Raw genomic sequence first — 27733 nt, 5'->3', positions numbered from 1 at the left:
CAACCAATTCTCACTCCTTAGCCTCCTGAGTTGCTGGGATTAAAGGCATGAGCTACCACACCCGGCAACTATGTTTTCTTTAGTTGGTTTGTGCGGTCCATTCTTGAATCCATGCCCTTCCAGAGAACCTGCCAGGACTGTCTAGTTACCTGTTCATCTACCTCTGTCTGAACTACATTAATGATGTGATATATCCTCCATAGCTAACTGACCTTGCCAGTTTTCTATAGAGTAGTTGGCCAAGGAGCATGAAAAAACCCTATGAATCATATGCCAGATTTATTCTACATGATGCACCAAAGTATTCCAGTGCATTGATTAGGAAAGGTATCGTTTTCTTTCAAGAAGCACAGTTACAGCGATTTTTTTTTTTTTTTTTTTTTTTTTTTTTAGATGAAGTCTTACTCTGTTGCCCAGGCTGGCGTGATCTTGGCTCACTGCAACCTCTGCCTCTGGGGTTCAAGAGATTCTCCTGTCGTAGCCTCCTGAGTAGCCGGGATTACAGGCATGCACCACTAGGCCTGGCTAAATTTTGCATTTTTAGTAGAGACAGCGTTTCGCCATATTGATCAGGGTGGTCTCGAACTCCTGACCTTAGGTGATCCACCTGTCTTGGCCTCCCAAAGTGCTGGGATTACAGGTGTGAGCCACCACGCCTGGCCTACAGTGATGTTTTTAGGCTGCTTGGTGTATTGCTCCTCAACACACCAGGAACTAATTGTATGGCCAGTGGCATTCCAAGAGGAGAGTTATTTTTTTTAGTGTGACAGATTTTAAGTATAAGAATAACAGGAAAAATCTGACTCCAGTGTTTTGGAACCTTTTTGCAGTGTGTGTCCTTTACTTTGGGAGACCTAGTTCCAATCTCATGCCTTATTATAAATTCCTCAGGCAGTATAATGATCCACTCAGACAAACCAAGATGTTGTTGACTCCCCTAGAAGAGAACTACCCACTTTTTAGTCTTTGCATACTGTGATTACATTTCTTTGCAGATTCCTTTCTGAACTCTGATGAACTTGTAAGTGTGAGGTTCTGTAGGAATCCAGAGCAAGAAGCATTTTCCATTTACCCCCATATGAAGCCATTTTATCAGTGTGTCTGCATGTGTGTTATGTACCTCTCCTTAGTAACCAGCATTTCCATCACTCAAGTCCACTGGCCTGGAAAAGGGACTAGAGTGGTTTTGTGTACAATTGGGTTTCAAACTTGGTGCTATAGGAATTATAGGTCTCGATGTACATTTTACATAGGTTGTACATTTTAAGTACTGCTAACATTTTGCTATTATATGACATTGGCAAAAGAACCTGAATTTTATTTTTTTCCCCTCTTACTTAAATCAGGCTTATTTGTTTCTTCTGTGATGTGCAAAGGGATAGTTTCAACCTAGGTTCCAGCTTTGTTCTGTTTTGTACTAGCTATGTGGCCTTGGGCAAGCTGCTCTGTTTCCTTTTTTATAAAATCGAAATAAAAATATCCCATTGCATTTTGTGAAGATTAAATGAGATTTATTCATATGTAATATGTGTAAAACATTTAGCATAGTGTCTGGTGCATCATGGTTGTTCAGTGGCTGTTCATTTGCTTTCTTTTCTTCATAGGCCCCCATGGTTCTTGAAGGAGGTAAAGAGGTAATGTCCAGTTTCACAAGAGGTTAAAATGTTCTTTGTTAGGTACTCTTTGGGAGGTGTTTTCTCCTTGAGACAAGCTTACATATAAACTGTGATTAGGTTGCAGAATAGCCCATAGAAATCTTGGTAACCCCTAATTAGCTGAACTGTTGTATTAATGCCACCATGGAACATAAACCACCACTTATAACTGTTTTATTCATTTAATCTTTTTGAGACAGGGTCTCACTCTGTCACCCAGGCTGAGTGCAGTGGAGTGATTACAGCTCACTGCAGCCTTGATCTCACCAGCTCAAGTGATCTTCCCGCCTCAGCCATCACACCTGTCTAATTTCTTATTTTTTTGGAGAGTCGAGGCCTTGCTCTGTTGCCCATGTTGGTCTCGAACTTCTGGGCTCAAGCGATCCTCCCACCTCAGCCTCCCAAAGTGCTAGGTGAGCACTTACAGGCATGAGCCACCTCACTGGCCCATACAACAGTGTTTTTTTTTTTTTTTTTTTTTGAGACGGAGTCTCACTCTGCCACCCGGACTGGAGTGCAGTGGCCGGATCTCAGCTCACTGCAAGCTCCGCCTCCCGGGTTCACGCCATTCTCCTGCCTCAGCCTCCCGAGTAGCTGGGACTACAGGCGCCAGCCACCTCGCCCGGCTGGCTTTTTGTATTTTTTAGTAGAGACGGGGGTTTCACCGTGTGTTAGCCAGGATGGTCTCGAACTCCTGACCTCGTGATCCGCCTGTCTCGGCCTCCCAAAGTGCTGGGATTACAGGCTTGAGCCACCGCACCCGGCCACAACAGTGTTTTAAAATGAGAACCTGTTTGTAGTCGCCTGCAGGCATTCTGTGGATATCAGCTCTTGCCACTCCTCTCTCTTATACTTGGCTTCCTTTGACTTAGTATCAGGCCACTGAAATTATTTCCATGGTGGGCATTTGGGGCACCAGGCAGAGCAAATGGCTGTCAAAGAATGAGGACTCCTATTATGCTCGCAATGGTGATAGAGAGAGGGAGGTGGCTGGCTGCTGAGTAACTGCTATGTACCAATCACTATGTTATAGGCTTTAATATATTTTTGTGTTTAATTTTCATAACAATCCTATAACATAGATGCTATTAGCTCCCATTTTATAGATGACAAACTGAGGCTTAGAAACACACAACTAGCAAATGGTAGAACTGAGATTTGAACTGAGGACTTTCTGATGCCAAAGCCTATGCTTTCTGCCATCACACACCACTTTTGCAAAGATATAAGAATCAGGTATTGAGACCTGTTGGCTGTGAAAAGGGCTAAGAAATGAAGGGACAGCAGCATTTGTTCTGTAAGGGTAAAGGTTTGAAGTGTGGGGAACAGCGGGATGAAGTCAGCTCTCATAGTGGGGGATGGGAGGCCTGTCGAAATGAGGTCTTCAGGGTTCTTATATTTCTGAGCTTTTTGCTTGTCCATTATGGAGAAGAAATGATATCAGTGCCAGTGTGGGGAATGGAGTCAGACAGAGGGAGAGGGAAGTTAAGTCCCTAGTGATAGGGAGGAAAAGGCAGTTTCTACAGCCATAACAGCCGGGCCAGTCATTTTTTTTTAATATTTTTAAATTTTTTTTTTATTTTTTTGAGACAGAGTCTCGCTCTGTTGCCCAGGCTGGAGTGCAGTGGCGCGATCTCAGCTCGCTGCAAGCTCCGCCTCCCGGGTTCAGGCCATTCTCCTGCCTCAGCCTCCCAAGTACCTGGGACTACAGGCACCTGGAACAATGCCCGGCTAATTTTTTGTATTTTTAGTAGAGACCAGATTTCACCGTGTTAGCCAGGACGGTCTCGATCTCCTGACCTCGTGATCCGCCCGCCTCGTCCTCCTAAAGTGCTGGGATTACAGGCGTGAGCCACCGAGCCCGGCAGGCCAGTCATTTATTTATGAGAATGTTCACGTGCTAGGTGCCCAGAAGCAGGAACTCTCTTGTGGAATAGGGGGCTGTAAATGTGTGTAAAATCTACTTCTCACTTTCACTTTCTTTTCCTCTAGGACAAACCCAGCCTTTTTTTCTTTTTTCTTTCATTTTTTTTCTTTCTTTCCACAGGTGTTGACTTTTTTCTTTTTCTAATTTTTTAAAGCTTTTGCCTTCTGGGGTTGCAGTGTTTAATTTTCTCACTTTTGCTCATCTCATTCACCTTTCTTCTCTGATTCTGTTACCTTAACAAGGCAGTCATCTTTGTTAAATATTTCTGTATTCTAGAACTGCTCAGAACACTTTGTAAATCAGCATCAATTCTCTGAAAGCTCCTACTTTGTGCCCATTACTAGCATGAGACGCTGTCCTCAGTGAACCTAACCTGTGCTCCTTCCATGTTCCCTAACAGGGTAATCGACAGCTGTTTGAGGCCACTCGGGAAGATTAAAGTTATGCTTAGAGCCTGAAACTCTTTTGGAGGAACACTTTTTTTTTTGTTTTAATGGAATCTTTGGTAACATTATGTTCGTATTATAGATATACTCATTCCTTTTTTTTTTTTTTTTTTTTTAAATGGGGACTCACTCTGTCCCCCAGCTGCTCATGTCTTTAAATTCAGGTTGGGGATCACTACCTTCAAGAAGCCTTTCTAAGGTCATTGAAGTCTAAGTTAGATGTTTCTTTGATATATTCCCATAGTATGCTGAATATCTGTTATCAGTACAACTTCTCAAACCATATTATTCTTGTTCGATTCTTTTGACTTTGAGCTCTTTGAGAGCAGGGACAATTTTTTTTTTTTTTTTTTTTTTTTTTTTTTGGTATTCCTAGCACCCAGGACAGTATAATTTCTGGAACATAATTTTTAGGATGTATGAATGATAAACCTTAGTTGTACTGAAATGTTCCAAATGTTGCAATACCTCCTGTATGTAACCATGAAAACCTACACGTTTTTTGCAACTTCCTGCTCTGATCCAGTTTGAGGAGGTTTAGTTTTCCCTTTTTGTGAAATTTTGTGCTATTTTAAAATGATTCTGAAAGACAAAATAGTGACTTCTTCTTCTTCCTCCAATTGAGGCAAGAGATTACGCGTTTATTCAGCATTTTATGGGGGGAGCAGGCATTTTCTTTGACAGTGAACTGTCTCCCCCACTTTTAAATACAAATATTTTCAGGTCTGATGTGGTGGCTCATGCCTGTAATTCCAACACTTTGGGAGGCTGAGATGAGAAATTTATTTGAGGCCAGGAGTTCCAGACCAGCCTGGCTTAACATAGTGAGACCCTGTACTCTACAAAAAATACAAAAATTAGCCAGGCATGGTGGTACATACCTGTAGTCCTAGCTACTCAAGAGGCTGAAGTAGGAAGACTGCTTGAGCCCAGGAGGTTGAGGCTGTAGTGAGCTGAGATCATGCCACTGCATTCAGCCTAGGTGACAGGGAGAAACTCCATCTGTTCAGTCAATCAGTCCATCAACCAATAAATAAAGATCAAACAAATACTTTTCCCAGTCTGTGTCCTTTTCTAACTTGCTGTCCCCTCCCCCTTTCTCTCTCTCCTCAGCCAAGTTTCTGGAAAGTGTAGTTGATATTCATTGTCTTACATTCTCACTTCTGTTCCTACCACTCCAGTGAAGCTAGTTGTGCTGAAGCAATTATGACTTTGTGAGTCAGCTAAATCCAAGAGGTATTTTATCAATCATCTCTGCTACATTTGACCTACTTGACCATTCTCCTTGAAACTGTTCCTTTGTCACATGTCACTTGTCCTTGTCACTACCTTTTCAGTCCCACTGGTTTTGTTCATTTGTTCATTCATTCAGAAAATGTAAATCAAGCACCACTTCTCCACAAGGCTGGTCCCGGAAGTTGTGTCAGTGAACAGGATAAACGTGGTCCCTGCTCTCATGGAGCTTACAGTCCAGCTGGGAAGTAGCTATTCATTCATTTAATTGGACAAATATTTATTTAGTGCCTGTTGTTTTTCAGATACTGTTGTGCCTACCATGAAACATAATGATGTGAATGGTTTAATCATGTAATTATGGCATCTTAATTGTATCATGTGCTTTACAGAAAACCCTGAAAACCTGTAATTAGGATACCTATTCTAGTTTGGGATAGAAGTAAGGGTCAATGAGGAAGAGTTCCTAGAGGAAGGGTCATTTAGTGGAAGCCTGAATTGTGCAAGTGAAAAAACCTGGATGGGAGCAGAGTTTGGCGGGTCAGGGAGACAGGATGGGGTAGTTAATTATTTGTTGCAGTTACGTATAAAGGTATCAACAGCTGTAGCATCTTAAGAGTGAAATTCTGCTCTTATCATTCAGCATTGTTGTAAGCTTTATGGTTGAGACATGCAGACTCCTTTATCCCAGCATCCACAGTCCCAGTTCTCCTTAGTGGTGAGTGTTCGTTTTCAATTCTCTATCTGGCAGCACCAAAGAGGTTTTTAGTCTTGATGGGAAGTCAGAATATATGCATGAGACGATAATTAATAGTATAAACTAAGTGTCAGATGAGTGGTATAGTAAATATTACTGGCATTCAGAGAAGGACACTGTCATGTAGACATGGAGTGATTGTGAAGGAGCTTGGAGTTCCTGAGGCTTGTGTTAAAGGAAGAGAAGGACTCAGAAAAGCAGAGAAGAGAGGATCTAGGCATTTCCAGTAGAGAAGGAGAGAACAAAGTCAAGGAAGTAGGAATCAGTCTTGCAAATGAGTAAAAGTGTACTGTTGCTTATAGGCCTAGACAGAGTCTTCTGTTTGGCTGCTTACCAAGTAATGTGATAGAAGACAGAAGAAGCCCTGGAAAGATCTTTGAATGTTAGGCGAAGGAATTGGGACTTTTATCATTTGAGCAGAGAGATGACATATGTGAAAAACTGTTTTAGACTTAATCTGGCAACAAATGACTGCAAAGCTAGGTCCTGAGACATGAGAAGAATGCCTGGATTAGTGGTTCAATAAGGAATTCAGTTTAACAAATATTTGTGGAGCTTCTCCTGTGTGGCAGTGGAAAGAGAACCCAATGAACAGGTGAGAGCACTTGACTAAGGAACCTAAAGACTTGTACAAGGTCAGATGGGGGTTGGACAGATGGGGGAGTGGTGGGAAGGGAGACAGGAGGAGTAGGGGCCCTCCCTACTACCCTACTCCCACAGGTTTCAGAGGTTAGCAAACTGTGGCCCACAGGCCAGATCCATCCAGTTACTTGTTTTTGCACAGCCCTTGAGCCTAAGAATGGTTTTTACATTTTTAAATGATTTTTTTTAAATCAAAAGAGTATATCATGATATATGAAATTCAAATTTTAATGTCCATAAATAACGTTTTTGAAACAGAGCCTTGCTGGTTCATTTACGTATTGTCTGTTGCTACTTTAACATGCAGAGGTGACTAGTGACACAGACCATAAGGCCCACAAAGCCTAAACTATTTTTTGTTTAGCCCTTTACAGAAAACTTTGTCCATCTTTGAGTCACAGTCATCCTTATCTCAGATCTCTTCTCTGAAACGAAATGTCCCTCTCCTACCTGAGGCTTTCCCCTCCTCCCGAGCTTTTGAATGTTTCTCTTCTTCATTTTCCTCCTTAAATCATCAATTTCTTCTTCCAGGACTTTTCTGTCCCCAAATATGTTCAAGAACTGACTAACTTTAAAAAAAAAAAAAAAACCAGGCCAGGTGTGGTGGCTCAAGCCTGTAGTCCCATCGCTTTGGAATGCCGAGGCGGGAGGATTGCTTGGGGCCAGGAGTTCCAGACCAACCTGGGCAACATAGCAAAACATTTAAAAATCATCTGGGTGTGGTGGCATGTGCCTGTAGTCCCAGCTACTATGGAGGATGAGGAGGGAGGGTCACTTGAGCCCAGGAGTTTAAAGTTACAGTGAGCTATGAATACACCACTGCACTTCAGCCTGGGCAACAAAGACCCAGTCTCTTAAAAACAGAAACAAAAAAACTTTATCAACTCAGGAGTTCACTTGTGCTGCTGTACTTCATCTCTAGCCTCTACCTCCACTTTACCTTTCATTCAATCACCTGCATCTGGACCCTGATCCCAGTAGTCTGCTGAAACCAGTCTTGCTAAATCATTAGTGAATTCCTAGCTGCTGGATCCAGTCACTTCCCCAGTCTTTACCTTCCTTGTTTTCTCTGACATTTAACATGTTGATCATGTTTCCTTGAGACCCTTTTTCCTTTAGCTCCGGTAACATCATTGTTTTTGATTTCTCTGTCTCAAAAAAAAAAAAAATATATATATATATACACACACACACACACACACACACATATACATATACATATATACACACACACACATATATATATGTTGAACAAAAGTGCCAGAATTCAGTCTTCTGCTGCCAAGTCTAGTGCTTCTACTGCATCAGTATAGATATGAGGAATATTTGGGAGATGAGAGACAAAATTTGGAATCGTTACACCTACGCTTAGAGGTAAAGGGAAAGAAGTGTCTCAGAGAAGGAGTTAAAGAGTGTCCCAAGGCATTACTATGTTGTGAAGGACAAGTTTTCAGACATTGAGGACATGATCAATGAGATATGTTTGCAAATAGTCAAGGAAAATAGGGAAGGATGAAAGAATTTGACTACCGGGAAGTTAAGAGAATAATTTCATACAGTGAAGCCATCTTGCCAACTGGTTAAGAAATACATGGGCATTAATGGAAATGGAGGCACACATGTCAACTGCCATTTTTTAATTAAAAACAATTTTTTTCTTTTATTTCTTTCTTTTCTAAATCAGCCCAAAATGTTATTACTATTTTTTCTATCACCTAGGCTGGAGTCCGGTGGTGTGATCACAGCTCACTGCAGCCTCAGCCTCCCAGGCTCAAGTGATCTTCCCACCTCAGCCTCCTAAGTGCTGGGACTGTAGGCATATGCCAGCACGCCTGGCTAACTTTTGTGTTTTTTGTAGAGATGAGGTTTTGCCATGTTGCCCAGGCTGGGATTTTCTTTATTAATATTTTTATTTTTATTATTGTTTATCTACTTTTTCTTCCCTCTTTTTTTTCTTTTTTGAGGTCAGGTCTGGTTCTGTCTACCAGGCTGGAGTGCAGTAGCAGTCATAGCTCACTGTAACCTTGAACTTCTGGGCTCAAGCAATCTTACCTCAGCTTCCCAAATAGCTGGGACTATAAGGCGCGTGTCACCATACTCAGCTGACTTTGTGGTTTTGTTTGTTTTTGGTAGAGACAGGGTCTTGCTGTGTTGCCCAAGTTGTCTTGAAATCCTGGTCTCAAGTGATCCTCCTGCCTTGGCCTCCCAAAGTGATGGGATTACAAGCATGAGCCACCACACCCTGCCTTCTTCCTCTTCCTCTCCTTCTCCTTCTCCTTCTCCTCCTTCCCCTTCCCCTTCCCCTTCCCCTTCCCTTTCCCTTTCCCCTTCCCCTTCCCGTTCTTCTTCCTCTTCCTCTTCCTCCTCCTCCTCCTCCTCCTCCTCCTCCTCCTTCTCCTCCTTCTCCTCCTCCTTCTCCTCCTCCTCCTTCTCCTTTCTTCTCCTTCTTCTCCTTCTTCCTTCTTCTTTTCTTCTGTCCTTCTCCTTCTCCTTCTTCTTCTTCTTTCTTTCTTTCACTTTATTTTTCTTGTGTAAAATCCCTGTGTTACAGCCACAGTGGAGCCTGGGTCCTCTGCACAGAGACTGTGGTATGGGTCTTGAAGAGGTGGTCAGTGAATTTCTGATAGGGAGACTTGGTAAATACAGTCTTTTTCCAGAGATCGGGGTCAGGTAGCTATAGGTCTTAGAGGTGGCCTAAAGGGTGGCTTTGGTGAAGTTGTCCAGGGTAGCAGTGCAGCCCCTGGTGGAGGTGTAGCAGTTGTTAATACCAGCCATCAGCAGCAGTTTCCTGGGCACAGGGGCCAAGATGATGCCAGTGCCTCAGGTGGGGTGGGGGAGGGATAAGGTGCACCAGCACAGAGCCACAGCAGCCTGTCACCTTGCAAGAGATAGCATGGGGCTTGCTGATCTTGTTCCCCAGTGGCCTCTCCAAACAGGAACAGTGGAGAGCTTGACCAGGATCATGGCCCCTTGGATAACATTGGCAACCTCCTTGGAGCACTGAACATCCAGACCGATGTGGCCACTGTAATCCCTGATGGCCTTGAACCTGGTGTACTGGTCAGTGCGGGTCTGCTTTTGCAGAGGTGTAGTCTTCAAAACCTCATCCTTGAGAGGTGACCCCAGCAAAAAGTCAATGATCTCAGACTCCTTGATGGGCAGGGAGAAGAGCTAGATCTTCTCCAGGGATATGATCTTTGTGTGCTGGACCAGGCAGCCCAGCTTGGTGATGTGCGTCCAGTCCTTTTTCGCAGCCTTGCCTCTGAGAGCTCCATGGCCTCAGCCCTGGCTCCTGGCCAACCACAGCCATAACCCTGTCCCCAATATCCCTGCCAAACAAAGTCTGTGATGAAGCTGCTGGGCCTCCCATTCCAGGCCCTCCGCTGTACTAGAGTCGTCTGCCGTTTGGTATTTGTCAGAGAAGCAGCTTTTTTTTTTTTCTTAACCTTCTACCATGAGGTGAATAATTGACTCGCCTTTCAAGAAGTTTGATGGTGAAAGGAAACAAGAGATTGGCAGTTTAAGAATTATCACATCACCAAGTCTTCCAAGAAATTTGCAATATGTTGTCAGTTTGTAGGCTTGAAAATATGCAGTGGAAACGATCTAGGGAAATATGTTTGATGGTTAAGTATGTAAATTTCAAGATGTTTTAAACTCAATTTAATATTGGTCAATCAAGTTGTAGTTCTGGAGGTCAGGGTGTTTAGTCAAGCCTTAAAACAAAGTTAAGATCTTATTTGAATACAGGTAGCTGTAACAGTATAGTGTACTTTTAGTGTGTAGATGTTTATAGAGTCTGAAAACACTCTTATATTTATTTAGAATATTCATCTACATATAGACTTATTTCTTCCCCATAAATCATTATGTGTTGTCCAGGTATGATTTGATCAACAATAAGGTTTTTCACTTTGCTGCTAGAGGCTGTTTTCTGTGTTTATGATGAAAACCCATTTGTATTGTCTACAACATCTCTTGGGAGCTGAGCTCTGGGTCAGAAAGTTAAGCCCTAGGCAGTTCTTTTGTCCTGTTGATGAGGTGTCTTCTGTCTGCCAGGTAAAGCGGTACCAGTGTACCTTTGAGGGCTGTCCCCGCACCTACAGCACAGCAGGCAACCTGCGAACCCACCAGAAGACTCACCGAGGAGAGTACACCTTTGTCTGTAATCAGGAGGGCTGTGGCAAAGCCTTCCTTACCTCTTACAGCCTCAGGATCCACGTGCGAGTGCACACGAAGGAAAAGCCATTTGAGTGCGACGTGCAGGGCTGTGAGAAGGCATTCAACACACTGTACAGGTCAGCCTCATCTCCGTCGCTCTGCCAGCCTCTGACCTTGACCTTGTTGTGACTGCAGGGCTCTTTCTCCTTGCAGGGGAGAGTTATTCACTTTCAGGGCTTTAAAAGACCGCAGCTGTGTTCAACTATGTAAAATTCCTTTCTGCCAGATCTCAGAAAATGAAAGAAAAAATTTGAAAAATGCAATAGAGAAACTTGTTAATTTTCTTTTTTTTTTGAGATGGAGTCTCACTTTGTTGCCCAGGCTGGAGTGCAGTGGTGCAATCTCAGCTCACTGCAAGCTCTGCCTCCCGGGTTCATGCCATTCTCCTGCCTCAGCCTCCCAAGTAGCTGGGACTATAGGCACCTACGACCAAGCCCGGCTAATTTTTTGTATTTTTAGTAGAGCCGGGGTTTCACCATGTTAGTCAGGATGGTCTCGATCTCCTGACCTCGTGATCCGCCCGCCTTGGCCTCCCAAAGTGCTGGGATTACAGGTGTGAGCCATGGCTCCCGGCCTTAGAAACTTGTTACTTAAAGATGAACGTATCTTGGGTTGGTTAGAAGCGACAGTACGTTTGTATTTAGATTTGCATCTCATGGAGCGGCATTCTGGCCTGGGCATTTCAGTGCTTGGCATACAGTACTATCTCCCCATGGCTCAGGATCTTTGTACTAAGGCTTCTGTCCTACCTCAGCTTGAAGGACTTTTCTATCCTGAGAAATGGGGAGTGGCCCATTCAGTAGCCAATTCTCTTTTTCATGTTTGTATCAGGAGACTTAATAGTCTTCAGTACTGAGTATAAAGTAATAGAAATAACAATAGTTAACACTTAAAAAGTACTCACTGTGTGCTAGGCATGATTCTAAGCGCTAGTCCCCACAGCAGCTGATAAGTAAGTGGAAGCACAGAGGGGTTCTATAACTAGCTCAGGTTTCTCCATCCAAGCAGGTTGTGGGGTCAGAATTTGAATCCCAGGAAGTCAGTCTCCAGAGTCACACTCATATCACTATGCTATTCTCTGCATTTCTTTTGGGGCAAAATATGTTGGATACTAATATGTTATGGGTATGGAATTCTTACACACTTGATCCTGAAGCACATTAAGCTGGCATGGGGAGGCTCTGTAGAACTTTATGACAGAGGGAGGCCGGGCACGGTGGCTCACGCCTGTTATCCCAGCACTTTGGGAGGCCCGAGGCAGGTGGATCACCTGAGGTCAGGAGTTCGAGACCAGCCTGGCCAACACTGTGAAACCCGTCTGTACTAAAAATACAAAAATTAGCCGGGCATGGTGGTGGGCTCCCATAATCCCATCTACTTGGGAGGCTGAGGCAGGAGAATCGCTTGAACCCAGGAGGAGGAGGTTGCAGTGAGCTGAGACTGTGCCATTGCACTCCAGCCTGGGCGACACGAGCGAAACTCCATCTCAAAAAAAAAAAAAAAAAAAAAGAATTTTATGACAAAGGGAATTTCTCTGGAATATTTTGCAGGCTGAAAGCACATCAGAGGCTTCACACAGGGAAAACATTTAACTGTGAATCTGAAGGCTGCAGCAAATACTTCACCACACTCAGTGATCTGAGGAAGCACATTCGAACCCATACAGGGGAAAAGCCATTTCGGTAGGTCTTACTGTTTGCTATTTGTCACTGACCGGGTTTCAGCTGGGGGTCTTGATACACTCTGAAATTTTTCAAAAGAGAAAGAAAACTCCCTTTACTAGCTCTTTCTTTGGCAGTGTTAGCTCACCCCAGGATAGCTGTAACCAACCACTGCAGATTAGAGGGGTGCTGATGGAGTCCAAGAACATCCTCACTCTGTGGATGATGGCCTTTCTGCCTCATTGTTTCCATTTATTTCCAAGAAGCATTTGTTGAAACTCACTTATGTGGTAGGTACTTTTGTTAGTGCTAGAGAATTACTCAGAAGCAGGCCTTCTTCTTAAGAACCTTTGGTGACAAAAAACCCACAAAATTTGTGGATAATGTCTGAGGCTGCAAGATGGCCAAAGTGCTTTGAGCCCAGAGGAGGGATACCTAAGAATCAAGGAGGGGAGGGGATGAGGAGACAAGAGAGGAAATGAGAGGTAGGGATGCTTAGCTTAGTGGTGCAGTTGTTACTTGTTCAAGTTGCTTTGTAATAATATCTCGTGTGTATACACAAACATATAGGAGCATCCATTTTTATTCATATATGTCAACATATGTATATCAAATAGATACACGTACTATAAACTTGAAGGAGCGACTTTGGTTATATACTTTTTTCTCTGCTCATAGTATATAACATGATTCTGGGCATTTAATAGGTGTTCAAAATCAGCTTTGGGATGATTAGATGACATTTTAAATGAGATAATCAGTTTGTAAGGATTTCCCCTAAATGTAATATAGATAGATGTATTGCCGAAAACTGACCATAAACAACGTCTTTGAGGCCGGGCATAGTGGCTTACGCCTGTAATTCCAGCACTTTGGGAGGCCGAGGCAGGTGGATCACTTGAGGTTAGGAGTTTAAGACCAGCCTGGGCAGCATGGGGAGACCCCATCTGTACTAAAACTACAAAAATCAGCCAGGTGTGGTGGCACGTGCCTATAGTCCCAGCTATACTGGAGGCTGAGGCAGGAGAATTGCTGGAACCAGAGAGGCGGAGGTTCTCCACTGCAATCTGGTGAACTGAGATTGAGCCATTGCACTCCAGCCTAGATGACAGAGTGAGACTCTCTCAAAAAACATAAATAAATAAAAATAATAATGTATTTGAATTTTGTCAGGGGATATCACAGTTATATTCAAGGCATTAAATATGCTACCTGTTCCTTCTTCAACCACTCATTTTATCAGAGTACTTAGAAACAAAAAGTCTTAGGGACAGTCAACTCTTAGATGCCAATCAAATGTAATTGTGAGCTGGGCGTGGTGGCTTATATCTGTAATCCCAGCACTCTGGGAGACTGAGATGGGAGGATCACTTGAGCCCAGGAGTTTGAGACCAGCTTGGGCAACATAGTGAGATCCCAACTCTACAAAATTTTTAAAATTAGTTGGGAGTGGTGGCGCATGCCTGTGGTCCCAGCTATTTAGGAGGCTGAGGTGGGAGGATCGCTTGAGCCAGGGAGGCCAAGGCTGTAGTCAGCCGTGGTTATGCCACTACACTCCAGCCTGGGCAACAGAGAGAGATCATGTCTCAGAAAAAAAAGGAATTGTGTTTTTAAGTTACAAATGTATTCCTGAGTCATGATCCCTTTAAGGGCAAGAGTAGTTAGATTGTAATTGGTTACTCTACAGATGGATGCTGTGAAACTTAGGTTATTCCCTCCCCATCCCCACCCCATAGGCTGCTGAGAGGACTCTGATTGCTATCCAGTCACATGCATTTCTTTTTGTGATGATTAAAACTGAATTTTTCTTGAATATTCAATGAGACTTTAGACATGAAGATGATTATATGTAATTAAAAATGAAAATGCTCTAGAGAAGCTTTCTATTTAAAGAAATAAAATATTTTGGTTTATAAGAAAACGCATTCATTCATGTAAGTAATTAAGGAATGTCTGCTATGTGCAGGAGCTACAGAAAGAGCTACGTGGATCCTGTACTCAAGTAGTTTACACTCTAGGAGAGCAGATACCAGATGTATCTACAGAGAAAATAAGATTGGAAATGAGAGATGCCATAAAAGAAATGTAAAGAAATGCCTTAGGAGTTCTGAGGAGGGAAAGATTCCTTTTAGCTTTGGTTATCAAGAGTAAAAGAGAATGAAGTAGATCTCAACACACAAGATTATACATAAGTTACTTGAGCCTATCTTCTGATTGATTGATTTTGTTCTTACATTTCAAGCCATGTGCATATTTGAGAGCCACTTTGCTCACTCTTGATATTCCTAATGTTCCACTGGCAGATTTTTCATATGGACTGGCACTGTCAGTAGAGGTCTCTTAAGTAATTCATCAAAAGACTTTTGTTGTCAGGGCTCTCAACTTGGGCCTTACCTGTAGGACGAGAAATACTTATCCTGGGCTCTCAGTTCCCTCTGATCCCAGATATGCCACCTTACTTTTTCAAGGACCTCTCGTCATTCCCATTCTTTAAAACCAGTGTCATTGATCTGATCTTAGTGTTCTGAATATTTGTTTTAGTTTGTATTTATAAGAGATGTTCAGAGGCCGGGTGCGGTGGCTCACGCCTGTAATCCCAGCACTTTGGGAGGCCAAGGTGGGCAGATCACAAGGCCAGGAGATCGAGACCATCCTGGCTAACACAGTGAAACCTTGTCTCTGCTAAAAATACAAAAAATTAGCCAGGCGTGGTGGTTGGGTGCCTGTAGTCCCAGCTACTCAGGAGGCTGAGTCAGGAGAATGGTGTGAACCCAGGAGGCAGAGCTTGCGGGGAGCCGAGATTGTGCCACTGCACTGCAGCCTGGGGGACAGAGCAAGACTTGGTTTCAAAAAAAAAAAAAAAAAAAAAAGATGTTCAGGATAAAGGTCTATTAGCTAATTACTCCTGTTACTCTTTCCTTAACAAATTTAGGTGCGATCACGATGGCTGTGGAAAAGCATTTGCAGCAAGTCACCACCTTAAAACTCACGTTCGTACACATACTGGTGAGTTTGGGCCAATTTTTATTTTTTATTTTAACATTCATCAAGCCTGTAACTATCAGTTTTCCATTGAGACCTGTAGAGCTAGGTGGATATACAGAGACATAGATTCTGTATATATTCAGATGAGCCTAATTAGCTCAGCCTTACCTAGAGTGTTTGGGTTTCTTTCAGAGGCGGACCTCAGGTATTCAACCTTAGGAAATGAAACCAATACAGAGACACGCTAAAAAAACAACCTGTGAGAAACAAATCTTCTCTTTAAACTTCCCAGCAGCAGTCATTCCCAGTGCTTTGCTCTGCATTGAGTTTTAGGACTGAGATGATTAATGTGTAATTTATTCAACTTTTAACAACTGTTAGCCAAAGTTTCTTAAAAATATTTACCTCTGTTAGGAAAAGGCAGATTTCTTAATCCAGTGAAATGACTTTATGGTAAATTAACACGACTTTGTTATTCTTGCAGGTGAAAGACCCTTCTTCTGCCCCAGTAATGGCTGTGAGAAAACATTCAGCACTCAATACAGTCTCAAAAGTCACATGAAAGGTCATGATAACAAAGGACCCTCATACAGTACACTTACACAACACAATGGATCAGAGGTGTGTAGTGTTTTTGTCTCTTGATCTGGGTACCACAGAACATCAACAGTTGTTTGTGTATCACAATCAAAGGTTAAAATATCTTCTCTGTATATCTGTTAGTGAGAGGGAAGAAGTCAGGGTCAAGATCAGTGTCTTGACTTGTGTATTTAACCACCTACTCAACGTCTCCACCCAGATATCATCTACTCTTGTCAAACTTAACATGTTCAAACCTGTTCTTCCTGCAGTCTTCCTCATCTTGGTAAATGGCGGCTCTGGTTTTCTAGTGGCAGAGGCCAAAAATCTTATAGTCATTCTTGACTCTTTTTCCCCTCACACTCCACATCCACCAGCAAAGTCTGCCAGCTCATCCTTGATAATTTATCTAGAATCCGATCACTTCTTCTGATTACTTTATTCAGTCTACTATTGTCTTTTTGCCTGGATTATTGCAATAACCTGTTACGTGAGCTTCTTAGGACCTTTTCCCCCTCTTCTGTCTACTCCACAACAGACTGGTCTACATATATTAGCCAGAGAGATCTTTCTGAACTATAAAGCAGATACTGTCTGTCCTCTGCTCATAACCCTCAGTAGCTTTTTAAATTTTTATTTATTTTCATAGATTTTAAAAAATTATTTTAACATAGAGGTGAGGTCCAAGCAGTCTTTCCCTTTCCCCACCCCCACCCCCGCCCCGCCTCCTGTCTCGACCTCCCAGTGTGCTGGGATTACAGGTATGAACCACCCCACCTGGACTCCAGTAGCTTCTTGTATGTGTCACTTGAAGTAAAAGTCAGAGTCTTTATAGTAGGCTACCGGGCCCTACACATTGTGGCCTGGTTGCTTCTCTGATCTCATCTACCTCTCTTTTTTTTTTATTTTATTTTATTTTATTTTATTTTATTTTATTTGAAACAGCGTCTTGCTCTGTCATGTAGGCTGGAGTGCAGTGGTGTGATCTCTGCTCACTGTGACCTCCACCTCCCTGGCTCAGGGATCCTCCCAAATAGCTGGGACCACAGGCATGCCCCACCACGCCCGGGTATTTTTTGTATTTTTTGTAGAGATGGGGTCTTCACCATGTTACCTAGGCTGGTGTTGCACTCCTGAGCTTAAGTGATCTATCTACCTTGGCCTCCCAAAGCACTGGGATTCAGGTGTGAGCCACTGTGCCCAGCCTACTTTTCTTCCTCTCACTTCAGCCATATGGTCCTCTTTGTGGTTTCTTGAACCAAGGAGTGCCCACTCCTACCCCTAGGCCTTTATACTTGCTGTACCCTCTGCTTGGAACGTCTTCTCTAGATACGTGCGTGGTTGATACCCTCTTTCCTTCACTCTCTACTCAAATGCCACTTACCTAAGAGAGCTTCCCTAACCACCCAGTGAAAGAGAAACTCCTATCCCAGAGTTCCCTACTGCCCTTACTCTCCATAACACTTATCCTCTCTTATCCTCTCGCACACTGTATAGTTATTTGTTTTTTTGTCCTCTCTCTCCACTAGAACGTAAGCTTTATGGGGGCAGGACTTTAGTTTGTTCATTATTGTGTCCCTGGGCCTGGAACAGTGTTTATGCATAGTAGATGCATTACGAATGTTTGTTGAGTGTGTGCATGAATAGGAGTACCTGAGGTAAGCAGGGCTACCACCTAAAGTGTGAATTGTGACTGGCGTTCTGGGACTCCAGAGTTCACTTAGCCTGGGCAGTGGAATTTGAATTCTAAATCCCAGGTACCACTCTGAGTAAGGAGCCCTTCGGTGTCCATGTGGGAAACACAGTGGTGGAAGGACCATTGACTTTTCAGTCAGAAGCACTGGATTTGTCTTCTGCTAATTAGCTGTGTGTTTTGGGGCACTTCATTCCCACTGTCTGAGCATCAGTTTTCTCATATTTAAAATGGGAATATAAGTTTGTGGCAATTTGTTACAAAAAGAATAAAAAACAGGGATATAGAATAATACTTCCAAGGTTTATATGAATGGCAAATGAGGTCATGTGAAATCACTGTAAATCATGAGACCAGGTATACAGATAGTATTAATTTCACATTATTATAGGTTTGTTACTCTGGAACCTTAGTCATGAGATAATACTAAAACTCTTCATTATTATTATTTTTCTTTTTTGAGACAGAGTCTCACTCTTGTTGCCCATGCTGGAGTGCAGTGGCATGATCTTGGCTCACTGCAACTTCTGCCGCCCAGGTTCAAGTGATTCTCCTGCCTCAGCCTCCCGAGTAGCTGGGATTACAGGTGCCTGCCACCACACCTGGCTAATTTTTGTAGTTTTAGTAGAGACAGGGTTTCCCCATGTTAGCCAGGCTGGTCTCAAACTCCTGACCTCGTGATCCACCTGCCTCAGCCTCCCAAAGTGCTGGGGTTACAGGCCTGAGCCACCGCGCCCAGCCTAAAACTCTTTTTTTTTTTTGAGATGGAGTCTCGCATTGTCATCTGGGCTGGGGTGCAGTGGCCTGCTCTCGGCTCACTGCAACCTCCGCCTCCTGGGTTCAAGTGATTCTCCTGCCTCAGCCTCCCAAGTAGCTGGGATTACAGGCACACACCACTGCGCCTGGCTAATTCTTTGTGTTTTTAGTAGAGACGGGGTTTCACTATGTTGGCCAGGCTGGTCTCAAATTCCTGACCTCGTGATCCACCCGCCTCGGCCTCCCAAATTGCTGGGATTATAGGCATGAGCCACCATACCCAGCCTCTAAAACTCTTTATTAATAATGTTTAAGAAATGTAAGATATTCTTCTAAGAATATCAGGATTTTAAAAAATTAAGTAATTCACAGGGTGGGGGAAGCAGGGAGGATAGCATTAGGAGATATACTTAATGTAAATGATGAGTTAATGGGTGCAATACACCAACATGGCGTGTGTATACATATGTAACAAACCTGCACATTGTGCACATGTGCCCTACAACTTAAAGTATAATTTAAAACAAATTGAACTAATTCACTTAGCCCTTGCTTTGGTTGGCTTAAACTTCTTCATATAACACATGTAGACATGTGGAACATTAGGGACTTTGTAATCAAGTGTTTTGTTACATGATATGCCACTGTAAATCCTGATTTTTATTACTCAATTAGAATTTTTTCTCTTTTACAGGATACAAATCACTCACTTTGTCTAAGTGACTTGAGCCTTCTGTCCACAGATTCTGAATTGCGAGAAAATTCCAGTACGGTAAGTGTATCTGTAAAACCAGTGCTAGAAAAATAAGGGCAAGAATTAAGCACTCCCTTTGGTGGGAAAATTGAGGCTGGCCAGTCTTTGAAGTTTTCTAGGTTTAATTGTGTTTAGTTACTGACCATGTAGGATTTTTTTCTTCTTCTCCTGATAAGAGTTCTTTTTTTTTTTTTTTTTTTTTGAGATGGAATCTCGGTCTTTCGCCCAGGCTGGAGTGCAGTGGTGTGTGGCGTGATCTCCGCTCACTGTAAGCTCCGCCTCCCAGGTTCACGCCATTCTCTTGCCTCAGCCTTCCGAGTAACTGGGACTACAGACACCCGCCACCGTGCCCAGCTAATTTTTTGTATTTTAAATAGAGACGGGGTTTCACTGTGTCAGCCAGGATGGTCTCAATCTCCTGACCTCATGATCCACCTGCCTCAGCCTCCCAGAGTGCTGGGATTACAGGCATGAGCCACCATGCCCAGCCTCCTGATAAGAGTTCTATTAGGAGAGGCTGTACTCTCTGATGCCTCATTCCTTTTGACCCAGGTCACTCACTTCGTAACCTCCTGGCCCCAGAAAATTTCTTTTTTAACTCATTTAGCAAATATGTATTGACCAGGCACTATGCCAGTACTGAGCTTACAGTAGTAAAAAATGTTGGTATAGTTTGTCCTTGAGGAACTTCCTTGAGGAAGTCTAGTAGTGTAAGACATAACCAGAATTCTAGTTTCTGGACTTTTTCAAACCCTATCTATGTGACCTGGCTTGGTCTTTTTCCTTTTTCCTTTTTAATTTTAATTTTACTTATTTTTTTTCTCTGCCATGGGGAGAGAAAAATTTCCCTTCTTTAAGTTTATTAACTTTTTGAAGAAACCTCTTACACATATACAGGTCTCTATCTGCTGAAGGACAAACCCACTTTATCTTAATCTGATTGCTTTGATTTCAAGCTGTTAGGAAATTTGACTGCCATTCCCATGGCTCCATGATGCAACTTACAAACCAATGCATTGAGTCTGAGCTTATGCAGCATCCTCCATGTTGAACGCGAGAGTTTTACAGTATTGCTAACACTAATTTTGAGTTCGGGTTTTTTGTTGTCGTTTTTCCTGGTAAGTAAATATAGGCTAGATTTTCTGTGATATGTGCATAATGAATAAATGTGATGGGAAGTATTTGAACAGAGACTGAATGATTCAGGAATGCTGTGAAAAAGTGTTTTTTTCAGTGTGTGGTTAGTGGAGTCAACAACAGCACTTCTAAAGTTGTAGGTTGTTGTGCCTCCTCGAAGCCTGCTGAGTCAGCATGTCTGATCGTGGCATCTGAGTCTGCATTTTTATGTAAACATGACAAGGTGTAATTCTCCTTCTGGTAGTGACAGAGTTGTTCTTATGAGACCAACTCTTCCATAGAAAACAGCTGAAAATTCTAGACAAAATATAAAAACTACTGTGGAAAGGCACTGGTGAGCAACCAATAGCAAGCAGAGGTAACCTTGGAAGAAGGGATTGCTTGGAAGATAGTAAAGGCATAGGGTAGGCTTGCAAGTTTTATGGCTTATCCACCTTGGGCAAGCCCCAGTTGGCACCCAACGAGGCAGCCAAACTAATAAAAACTCAATATTACTGGCTTGAATAACCAGAGGACAGCGTTCAGAATGGCCACAGTACCTGGAAAGTGAAGGCAGGTAACCTGGAAAGGAAAGAGTCACGAAAGGGGAGCCCCAAGTTCTGTGTATAAACTCTCTCCAAATCTCTGGCTGAACCCTGCATCATGGATGTGTGTGATAGACTCTTAAGCAGCCCAGCCAAGGCTAAAAAACTACACAAAGATTACAGCTGCATCCACTGCAAGGGAGATGAACTTAATGGAATATTGGGACAAACAAGTCAACACTCTTCTAAGAAGTGTAACAGAGTTCAGAGTCTAGATCTAAAGTATATCATTTGCAGTGTTCAGAGGAATCCCAAATTAGTAAACACGTGAAGAAGCAGGAAAACGTGATCCCTCCACAAGAGAAAAGGTAATCTGTGGAGGTGGACCCCAAGATGACCCATCTAATGTTAAAATTAACAGGCAAGGATTTATTTTTTATTTTTTATTTTTTTATGGGACAAGGATTTTTAAGAGCTATTATATGCTCAAGGACATAAAGGGTGTGCTTGTAATTATTGAACAAATAGGAAATCTCAGCAGAGTAATAGAAACTGTTAAAAAATGTACCAAATGGAAATCTAAAATGGAAAAATATAGCTGAAATAATTTACTGGATGGGGCTTAACAGCAGATTGGAAATGACAGAAGAAAGAATCAGTTAAGTTGAAGGTCGGTCAATATAAATGAACCAATCTAAAGAACAAAGATAAAAAGATTAAATGGGTACATCATATGATTTTTATGCATATTCCTGTTTCACAACTAATGTTCTAAAAGAAATTTCTGTACTAGGTGGCCTAGATGCCCTCTAAGCTACCCAGCCTAAGATTTCTGAGAATAATATCCCTTTAACATGTAACTGTGTTAAATAGCTTAGGAGTCTATTCTCTGGCCAAGACTATGACATATAACTATGGAGCTTTCTGGAGCCCTAGGGTCACCAGGAAAATACCCTGGCATAAGGGGACACCAAGTACTTATAAAAAAGGGAAGCCTTTCCTGTCACAATTTATATAATCAAGAGCACTATCCCTTGGGGTTTAATTATAGATTATGCTCCTGGTACCCAGTGTTTATCTCAGATGTAGAAATTGATTTTAGCCTTTCAAATTAAGGCCACAATTCCTTGAAGCAATAGGATTAATTTTTCTTTGCTTGAAAAAAAAAATTAGGGACATGTGCAATGGCTCATGCCTGTAATCCCAGCACTTTGGGAAGCAGAGGGGTGGATGGCTTGAGCCCAGGAGTTTGAGATCAATCTGGGCAACACAATGAGACCTCATCTCTAGTAAAAATAAAATATTAGCTGGTATGGTCCCAGCTATTTGGCAGGCTGAGACAAGAGGATTGTTTGAGCCCTGGAGTGAGCCATGATCATACCACTGCATTCCAGCCTGGGCAACAGAGCAAGACCCTGTCTCAAAAAAAAAAAAAAAAAAAAAGAATCAGGACTTGTTAAAATCAAATAGTAAATTTATATGAGATAATGATTTTATGGGTTTCTGAGCAGCCCTTTTGTATGCATGTCCTAGAAATGAACTTTGGTTTGCTCAGCTCTTTTGTTAGAGGAGGGTTGAAGGTGCCAGGGAATGGCCTTCTCAAAGCCTTTTGGCTGCTCAGCTCCAGGATCCTCCATCCTAGTCCCAGACAGTTACCTGTATTCTCCTCTTCTTTGCTCTTTGCTCCTTGCTGCAGGCCTGGAAAGCTCAGCCTGTTCTTGTCTTCTCTACTTGTGGAAGTTGTTCCTACCCACTCTGATCCCAGCGTTTTTGCCCTGAAGCTTGGCAGGGGTTTCATTCAGCATTTTCCTTTTTTTAAATTTTAACAAGCTTTTTATTGTAGTATAATATACATACAGAAAAGCACATGTATTATAAATGTACAGCTTGATGAATCATCACAATTCATCACACCCATGTAACCAGCACCCCAATTAAAAAGAACATTCCCAGCCAGGCATGGTGATTTACGCCTGTAATCCCAACACTTTGGGAATTTGAGGTGGGCGGATCACCTGAGGTCAGGAGTTCGAGACCAGCCTGGCCAACATGGCTAAACTCCGTCTCTACTAAAAATACAAAAATTAGCCAGGCGTGGTGGCGGGCGCCTGTAATCCCAGCTACTTGGGAAGCTGAGGCAGGAGAATCGCTTGAACCCTGGAGGCAGAGGTTGCAGTGAGCTGAAATCGTGCCATTGCACTCCAGCCTGGGCGACAAGAGGGAAACTCCGTCTCAAAACAAAACAAAATAAAATAAACAAACGAAAGAACATTCCCAGCACCCCAGAGGCCCCCCTACCACATACCCCCAAAAACTATGATCTCTCCCTGCAGATAACCACTATTCTGATTTCTAACAACTAAGATTAGTTTTTCCTGTTTTTTTTTTTTTTTATGCTTTTATGATTGGACTCATATACTTGTTTATGTCTGCCTTTTCTTCTTATAATATTGTGTTTAAGAAATTAAGCCATATTCTTACATACAGTTACAGGTCATTCATTCTTGTTGTTGAGCAATATTACACTAAGTGAATATACCACAATACACTAAATGAATATACCAATATTTGTTCTTTCTCCTGTTGGGCATTTGGATAGTTTCTAGTTTGGAGCCATTATGAATAGTGCTGCTGTGAACATTTTTGTACATATGTTTTGGAGGCACACAGCCCATTCCTTTTCTTCTCCCTAGTATTATTGAGGGATTAGGTTGGTCAAAAGTAATTGCCGTTGAAAGTGATGGCAAAAACTGCAAATACTTTTGCACCAACCTAATATCATTGCCAAATATAGCTCATTCCTTTTTTTTTTTTTTTTTTTTTTTGAGAAGGAGTCTCGCTCTGTCACCCAGGCTGGAGTGCAGTGGCCGGATCTCGGCTCACTGCAAGCTCCGCCTCCCGGGTTTACGCCATTCTCCTGCCTCAGCCTCCTGAGTAGCTGGGACTACAGGTGCCCACCACCATGCCTGGCTAGTTTTTTGTATTTTTTAGTAGAGACAGGGTTTCACTGTGTTAGCCAGGATGGTCTCGATCTCCTGACCTTGTGATCCGCCCGTCTCGGCCTCCCAAAGTGCTGGGATTACAGGCTTGAGCCACCGTGCCCAGCCAGCTCATTCCTTTTTAATTATGTTACTACCTATAATGATTTATAAACAGAACAAAAATAATAACTGTGGTCGGTCACGGTGGCTCACACCTGTAATCCCAGCACTTTGGGAGGCCAAGGCCAGTAGATGATGAGAGATCGAGACCGTTTTGGCTAACACAGTGAACACTGTGTCATGGTTAACGAGGCTAACACAGCTAACCCCGTCTCTACTAAAAATACAAAAAATAAAATTAGCTGGGCGTGGTGGCAGGTGCCTGTAGTCCCAGCTCCTCGGAATGCTGAGGCAGGAGAATGGCGTGAACCTGGGAGGCGGAGCTTGCAGTGAGCCAAGATTGCGCCACTGCACTCCAGCTTGGGTAACAGAGCGAGACTCCAGCTCAAAAAAAAAAAAAAAAAAAAAAAAAAAAATAATAATAATAATAATAATAATAACTGAGGAGGTTGCAAAGCTTATGCTCAATGGTAGTTTTTAGTCAACTATTTTTCAAACTGGATTGCACCTTTTTATTGGGTTTTAAAATAGTGGTTTACAATCAGCATTTCAAAGACATCAATAGAATAGAACAAAAATCAGAGGACATTGCACATAGTAAGGATAAGATCTGTTTCATAGACCTGTTTCAGTTACATATATGGATATGTATATAATATGAAGAATATATGTATATACAGTGTAAAATGTATTTCTTACTTTGTGTCACAATGAAAATTTGAAGGTCACACTATTGGCCTATGAGTTTTAACTCTGTCTGGACTGGAAGCTGGAAGTTGTCCCACATAGATTTGAGATGGAATCTCACTCCATCACCCAGGCTGGAGTGCAGTGACTTGATCTCGGCTCGCTGCAACCTCCGCTTCCCAGGTGCAAGTGATTCTCCTGCCTCAGCCTCCTGAGTAGCTGGGATTTGAGGCACACACCACCATGCTCAGCTAATTTTTGTATTTTTGGTAGAGACGGGGTTTCAACATGTTGGTCAGGTTGGTCTTGAACACTTGACCTCAAGTGATCTGCCTGCCTCAGCCCCCCAAACTGCTGGGATTACAGGTGTGAGCCACTGTGCCTGGCCTCACATAATTTCTGACTTCAGCTTCTATCATATTGGCAGTCAAGATCACTGAACTAAAAAAAAAAAAAAAGAAACACTGAATTTCCCCTCCTTCAGCTGATAGACTTAGAATAGAATCATCAGCTGGTGGTGGGGGCTCATACTTTGTAATCCCAGTGCTTTAGGAGGACCGCTTGAGGCCAGTTCAAGACCACGCCGGACAACATAGCAGGACCTTGTCCCTACTAACAATGATTTTTAAAAGCAGCCAGGCATGGTGGCATGTGCCTGTAGTCCCAGCTACTTGGGATGCCGAGGGGATGATCTTGAGCCCAGGAGTTCGAGGTTGCAGTGATTTGACTGTGCCACTGCATTCCAGCCGGAGTAACCAGGGGTGGGGGGAGAATAATTGTTGCCTTTTGGCTCCAGTGGGCAATTTAATCTTTGAGCACTTCTAGATTGGTGGACAGCCCCACTCGTCACCACACTTCTGCCCAATCCCAAAGTGATCCTTCTTAGTTCTCCCTTCTAGAAGCAGAGTTGTTGCAAAATGACCTTGAAATGTAAGTTGTCACTAGGGCAAGATCTGCCCTAAAATTAGGTTTTAGTTTGGTGTATATGGTGTGTTTATGTTATTTTCAATTACATGTGACCTTTGAACAACACAGGGGCTAGGGATGCTGGCCCCCCAACCCATACCCCCTGCACAACCAAATCCTAATATAACTTTTGACTCCCCCAAAACTGAGCTAGCAATGGCCTTAGTCTACTGTGATTGGAAGCCTTACTGATAACATAAACAGTTTAGATTAGCAGATATTTTGAATGTTATATGTATTACATATTGTATTCTTAAAGTAAGCTAGAAAAAATAAAATGTTAAGAAAATCACAAAGAAGAGAAAATAAATTTACTTTTTATTAAGTGGAAGTAGATCATTGTAAAGGTGATTCATCCTCATTGTCTTCACATTGAGTAGGTGGAGGAAAAGGAAGAAGAGGGGTTGGTTTTGCTGTGTCAGGGGTGACAGAAGTGGAAAAAAGTCCAAGTGTAAGTCCACTTGTGCAGTTCAAACACATGTTGTTCAAGGGTCAGCTGTACTTGCTTTTCTTTACAAGTTAGTAGATTTCATGTAAAAATCAAAATTTCTGCTTCTTATGTGGTGGCTCACACCTATAATCCCAGCACTTTGTGAGGCTGGGGTGGGAGGATCCCTTGAGCCCAGGAGTTAAAGACCAGGCTGGACAACATAGTGAGACCCTATCTTTACAGAAAAATTAAAAAATTATCCAGATGTAGTGGCCCATACCTGTGGTCCCAGCTACTTGGAGGCTGAGGTGGGAGGATCGCTTGAGCCTGGGAGTTGAAGGCTGCAGGGAGCTATGATCATACCACTGCACTCCAGCCTGGGCAACAGAATAAAGAAACCCTGTCTCAAAAAAAAGAAAATCAAAATCTTGCCACTTGAGTTCTGGTAATCCCTGGCCTGCATAGTCCCGTGACAGCATTTGGCTGAAGCCCTTGAGGTGACTGGCATGCAGTCTCTCCAGTATGCCACAATGCACCTCCCTTGCTTCACGTATTTCTGTTCCTTGTCTGGACTTTTTTTTTTTTTTTTTTTTTTTTTTTTTTTCCTTGTCTGGACTTTTTAGGCAGTTGCCCTTACCACTCTTGCCCTACAGACTGTAGGGGTAGAGGTGGATTGGAGGTTGACCATGGATAGAAGAACTGTAGTCTTTTCCCTTCCCTGAACTAAAGTGAAGAGTGCTCATTTTAGTTAGTGCCTGTGGGGAGGCAGGCCCTCAGGGAGTGTGTTGGGTTCTTCCCCCTCACATTTTACCTTTTGTTTTTAATGCCTCTGACCTTTTATTAAGTATAAAGCTATCACTATTATCATCGTTGTCTTGTTTGATTTATTACCATGCATACATATTAGAATATCATAGATATTATGAAAGATATTCACAATGTTATTACACAAGGAAAGCAAGTTGCAGGGTAATGAATATTATATAATCTTTTTTCTTTTTCTTTTTTTTTTTTGGATACAGAGTCTTGCTCTGTCACCCAGGCTGGAGTGCAGTGGTGCGATCTTGGTTCACTGCAACCTCTGCCTCCCGGGTTCAAGCGATTCTCCTGCCTCAGCCTCCCAAGTAGCTGGGATTACAGGCACCTGCCACCACGCCCAGCTAATTTTTGTATTTTTAGTAGAAACAGGGTTTTACCATGTTTGCCAGGCTGGTCTCGAACTCCTGACCTCAGGTGATCTGCCTGCCTTAGCCTCCCAAAGTGCTGGGATTACAGGCGTGAGCCACCACACCCGGCCTATAATCTCATTTTTTAATGTAAGAGTTGGTCTCTTAGATCAGAAGTCAGCAAGGTTTTTTGGTAATGAGCCAGATAGTAAATATTTTAGGCTTTGTCGATCACATGGTCTATGTCACAACTGGTCAACTCTGCCATTGTAGCAAAAGTTGCACAGATAATATGTAAATGAATGCATTTGCCCGTGTTCCAATAAAACTTTATTTACAAAAACAGGAAATAACTGGCAAGTCATTGTGTGCCAGTTCCTGTTTTAAAGTATTTGAGGGGCTGGGCATGGTGG

General features: G+C 42.7%; 1 protein-coding gene across 1 annotated transcript in view; it reads left to right on the top strand.

Moving 5' to 3' along the window:
* Positions 1-27733, top strand: part of MTF1 (metal regulatory transcription factor 1) — a 52873-nt gene that overhangs the window by 10143 nt on the left and 14997 nt on the right. Inside the window, exons 3-7 of the mRNA XM_030942466.1 lie at positions 10720-10958; positions 12432-12563; positions 15475-15548; positions 16012-16148; positions 19250-19327. Coding sequence (XP_030798326.1) covers positions 10720-10958; positions 12432-12563; positions 15475-15548; positions 16012-16148; positions 19250-19327 — 660 coding nt within the window. The remainder of the gene's footprint in view (positions 1-10719; positions 10959-12431; positions 12564-15474; positions 15549-16011; positions 16149-19249; positions 19328-27733) is intronic.

The sequence above is a fragment of the Rhinopithecus roxellana genome, chromosome 12 (assembly GCF_007565055.1).
Source record: "Rhinopithecus roxellana isolate Shanxi Qingling chromosome 12, ASM756505v1, whole genome shotgun sequence".
In the NCBI taxonomy this organism is placed as follows: Eukaryota; Metazoa; Chordata; class Mammalia; order Primates; family Cercopithecidae; genus Rhinopithecus; species Rhinopithecus roxellana.
The sequence above is the reverse complement of the archived record's forward strand: the minus strand, read 5'-3'. Positions and strand labels throughout refer to the sequence as shown.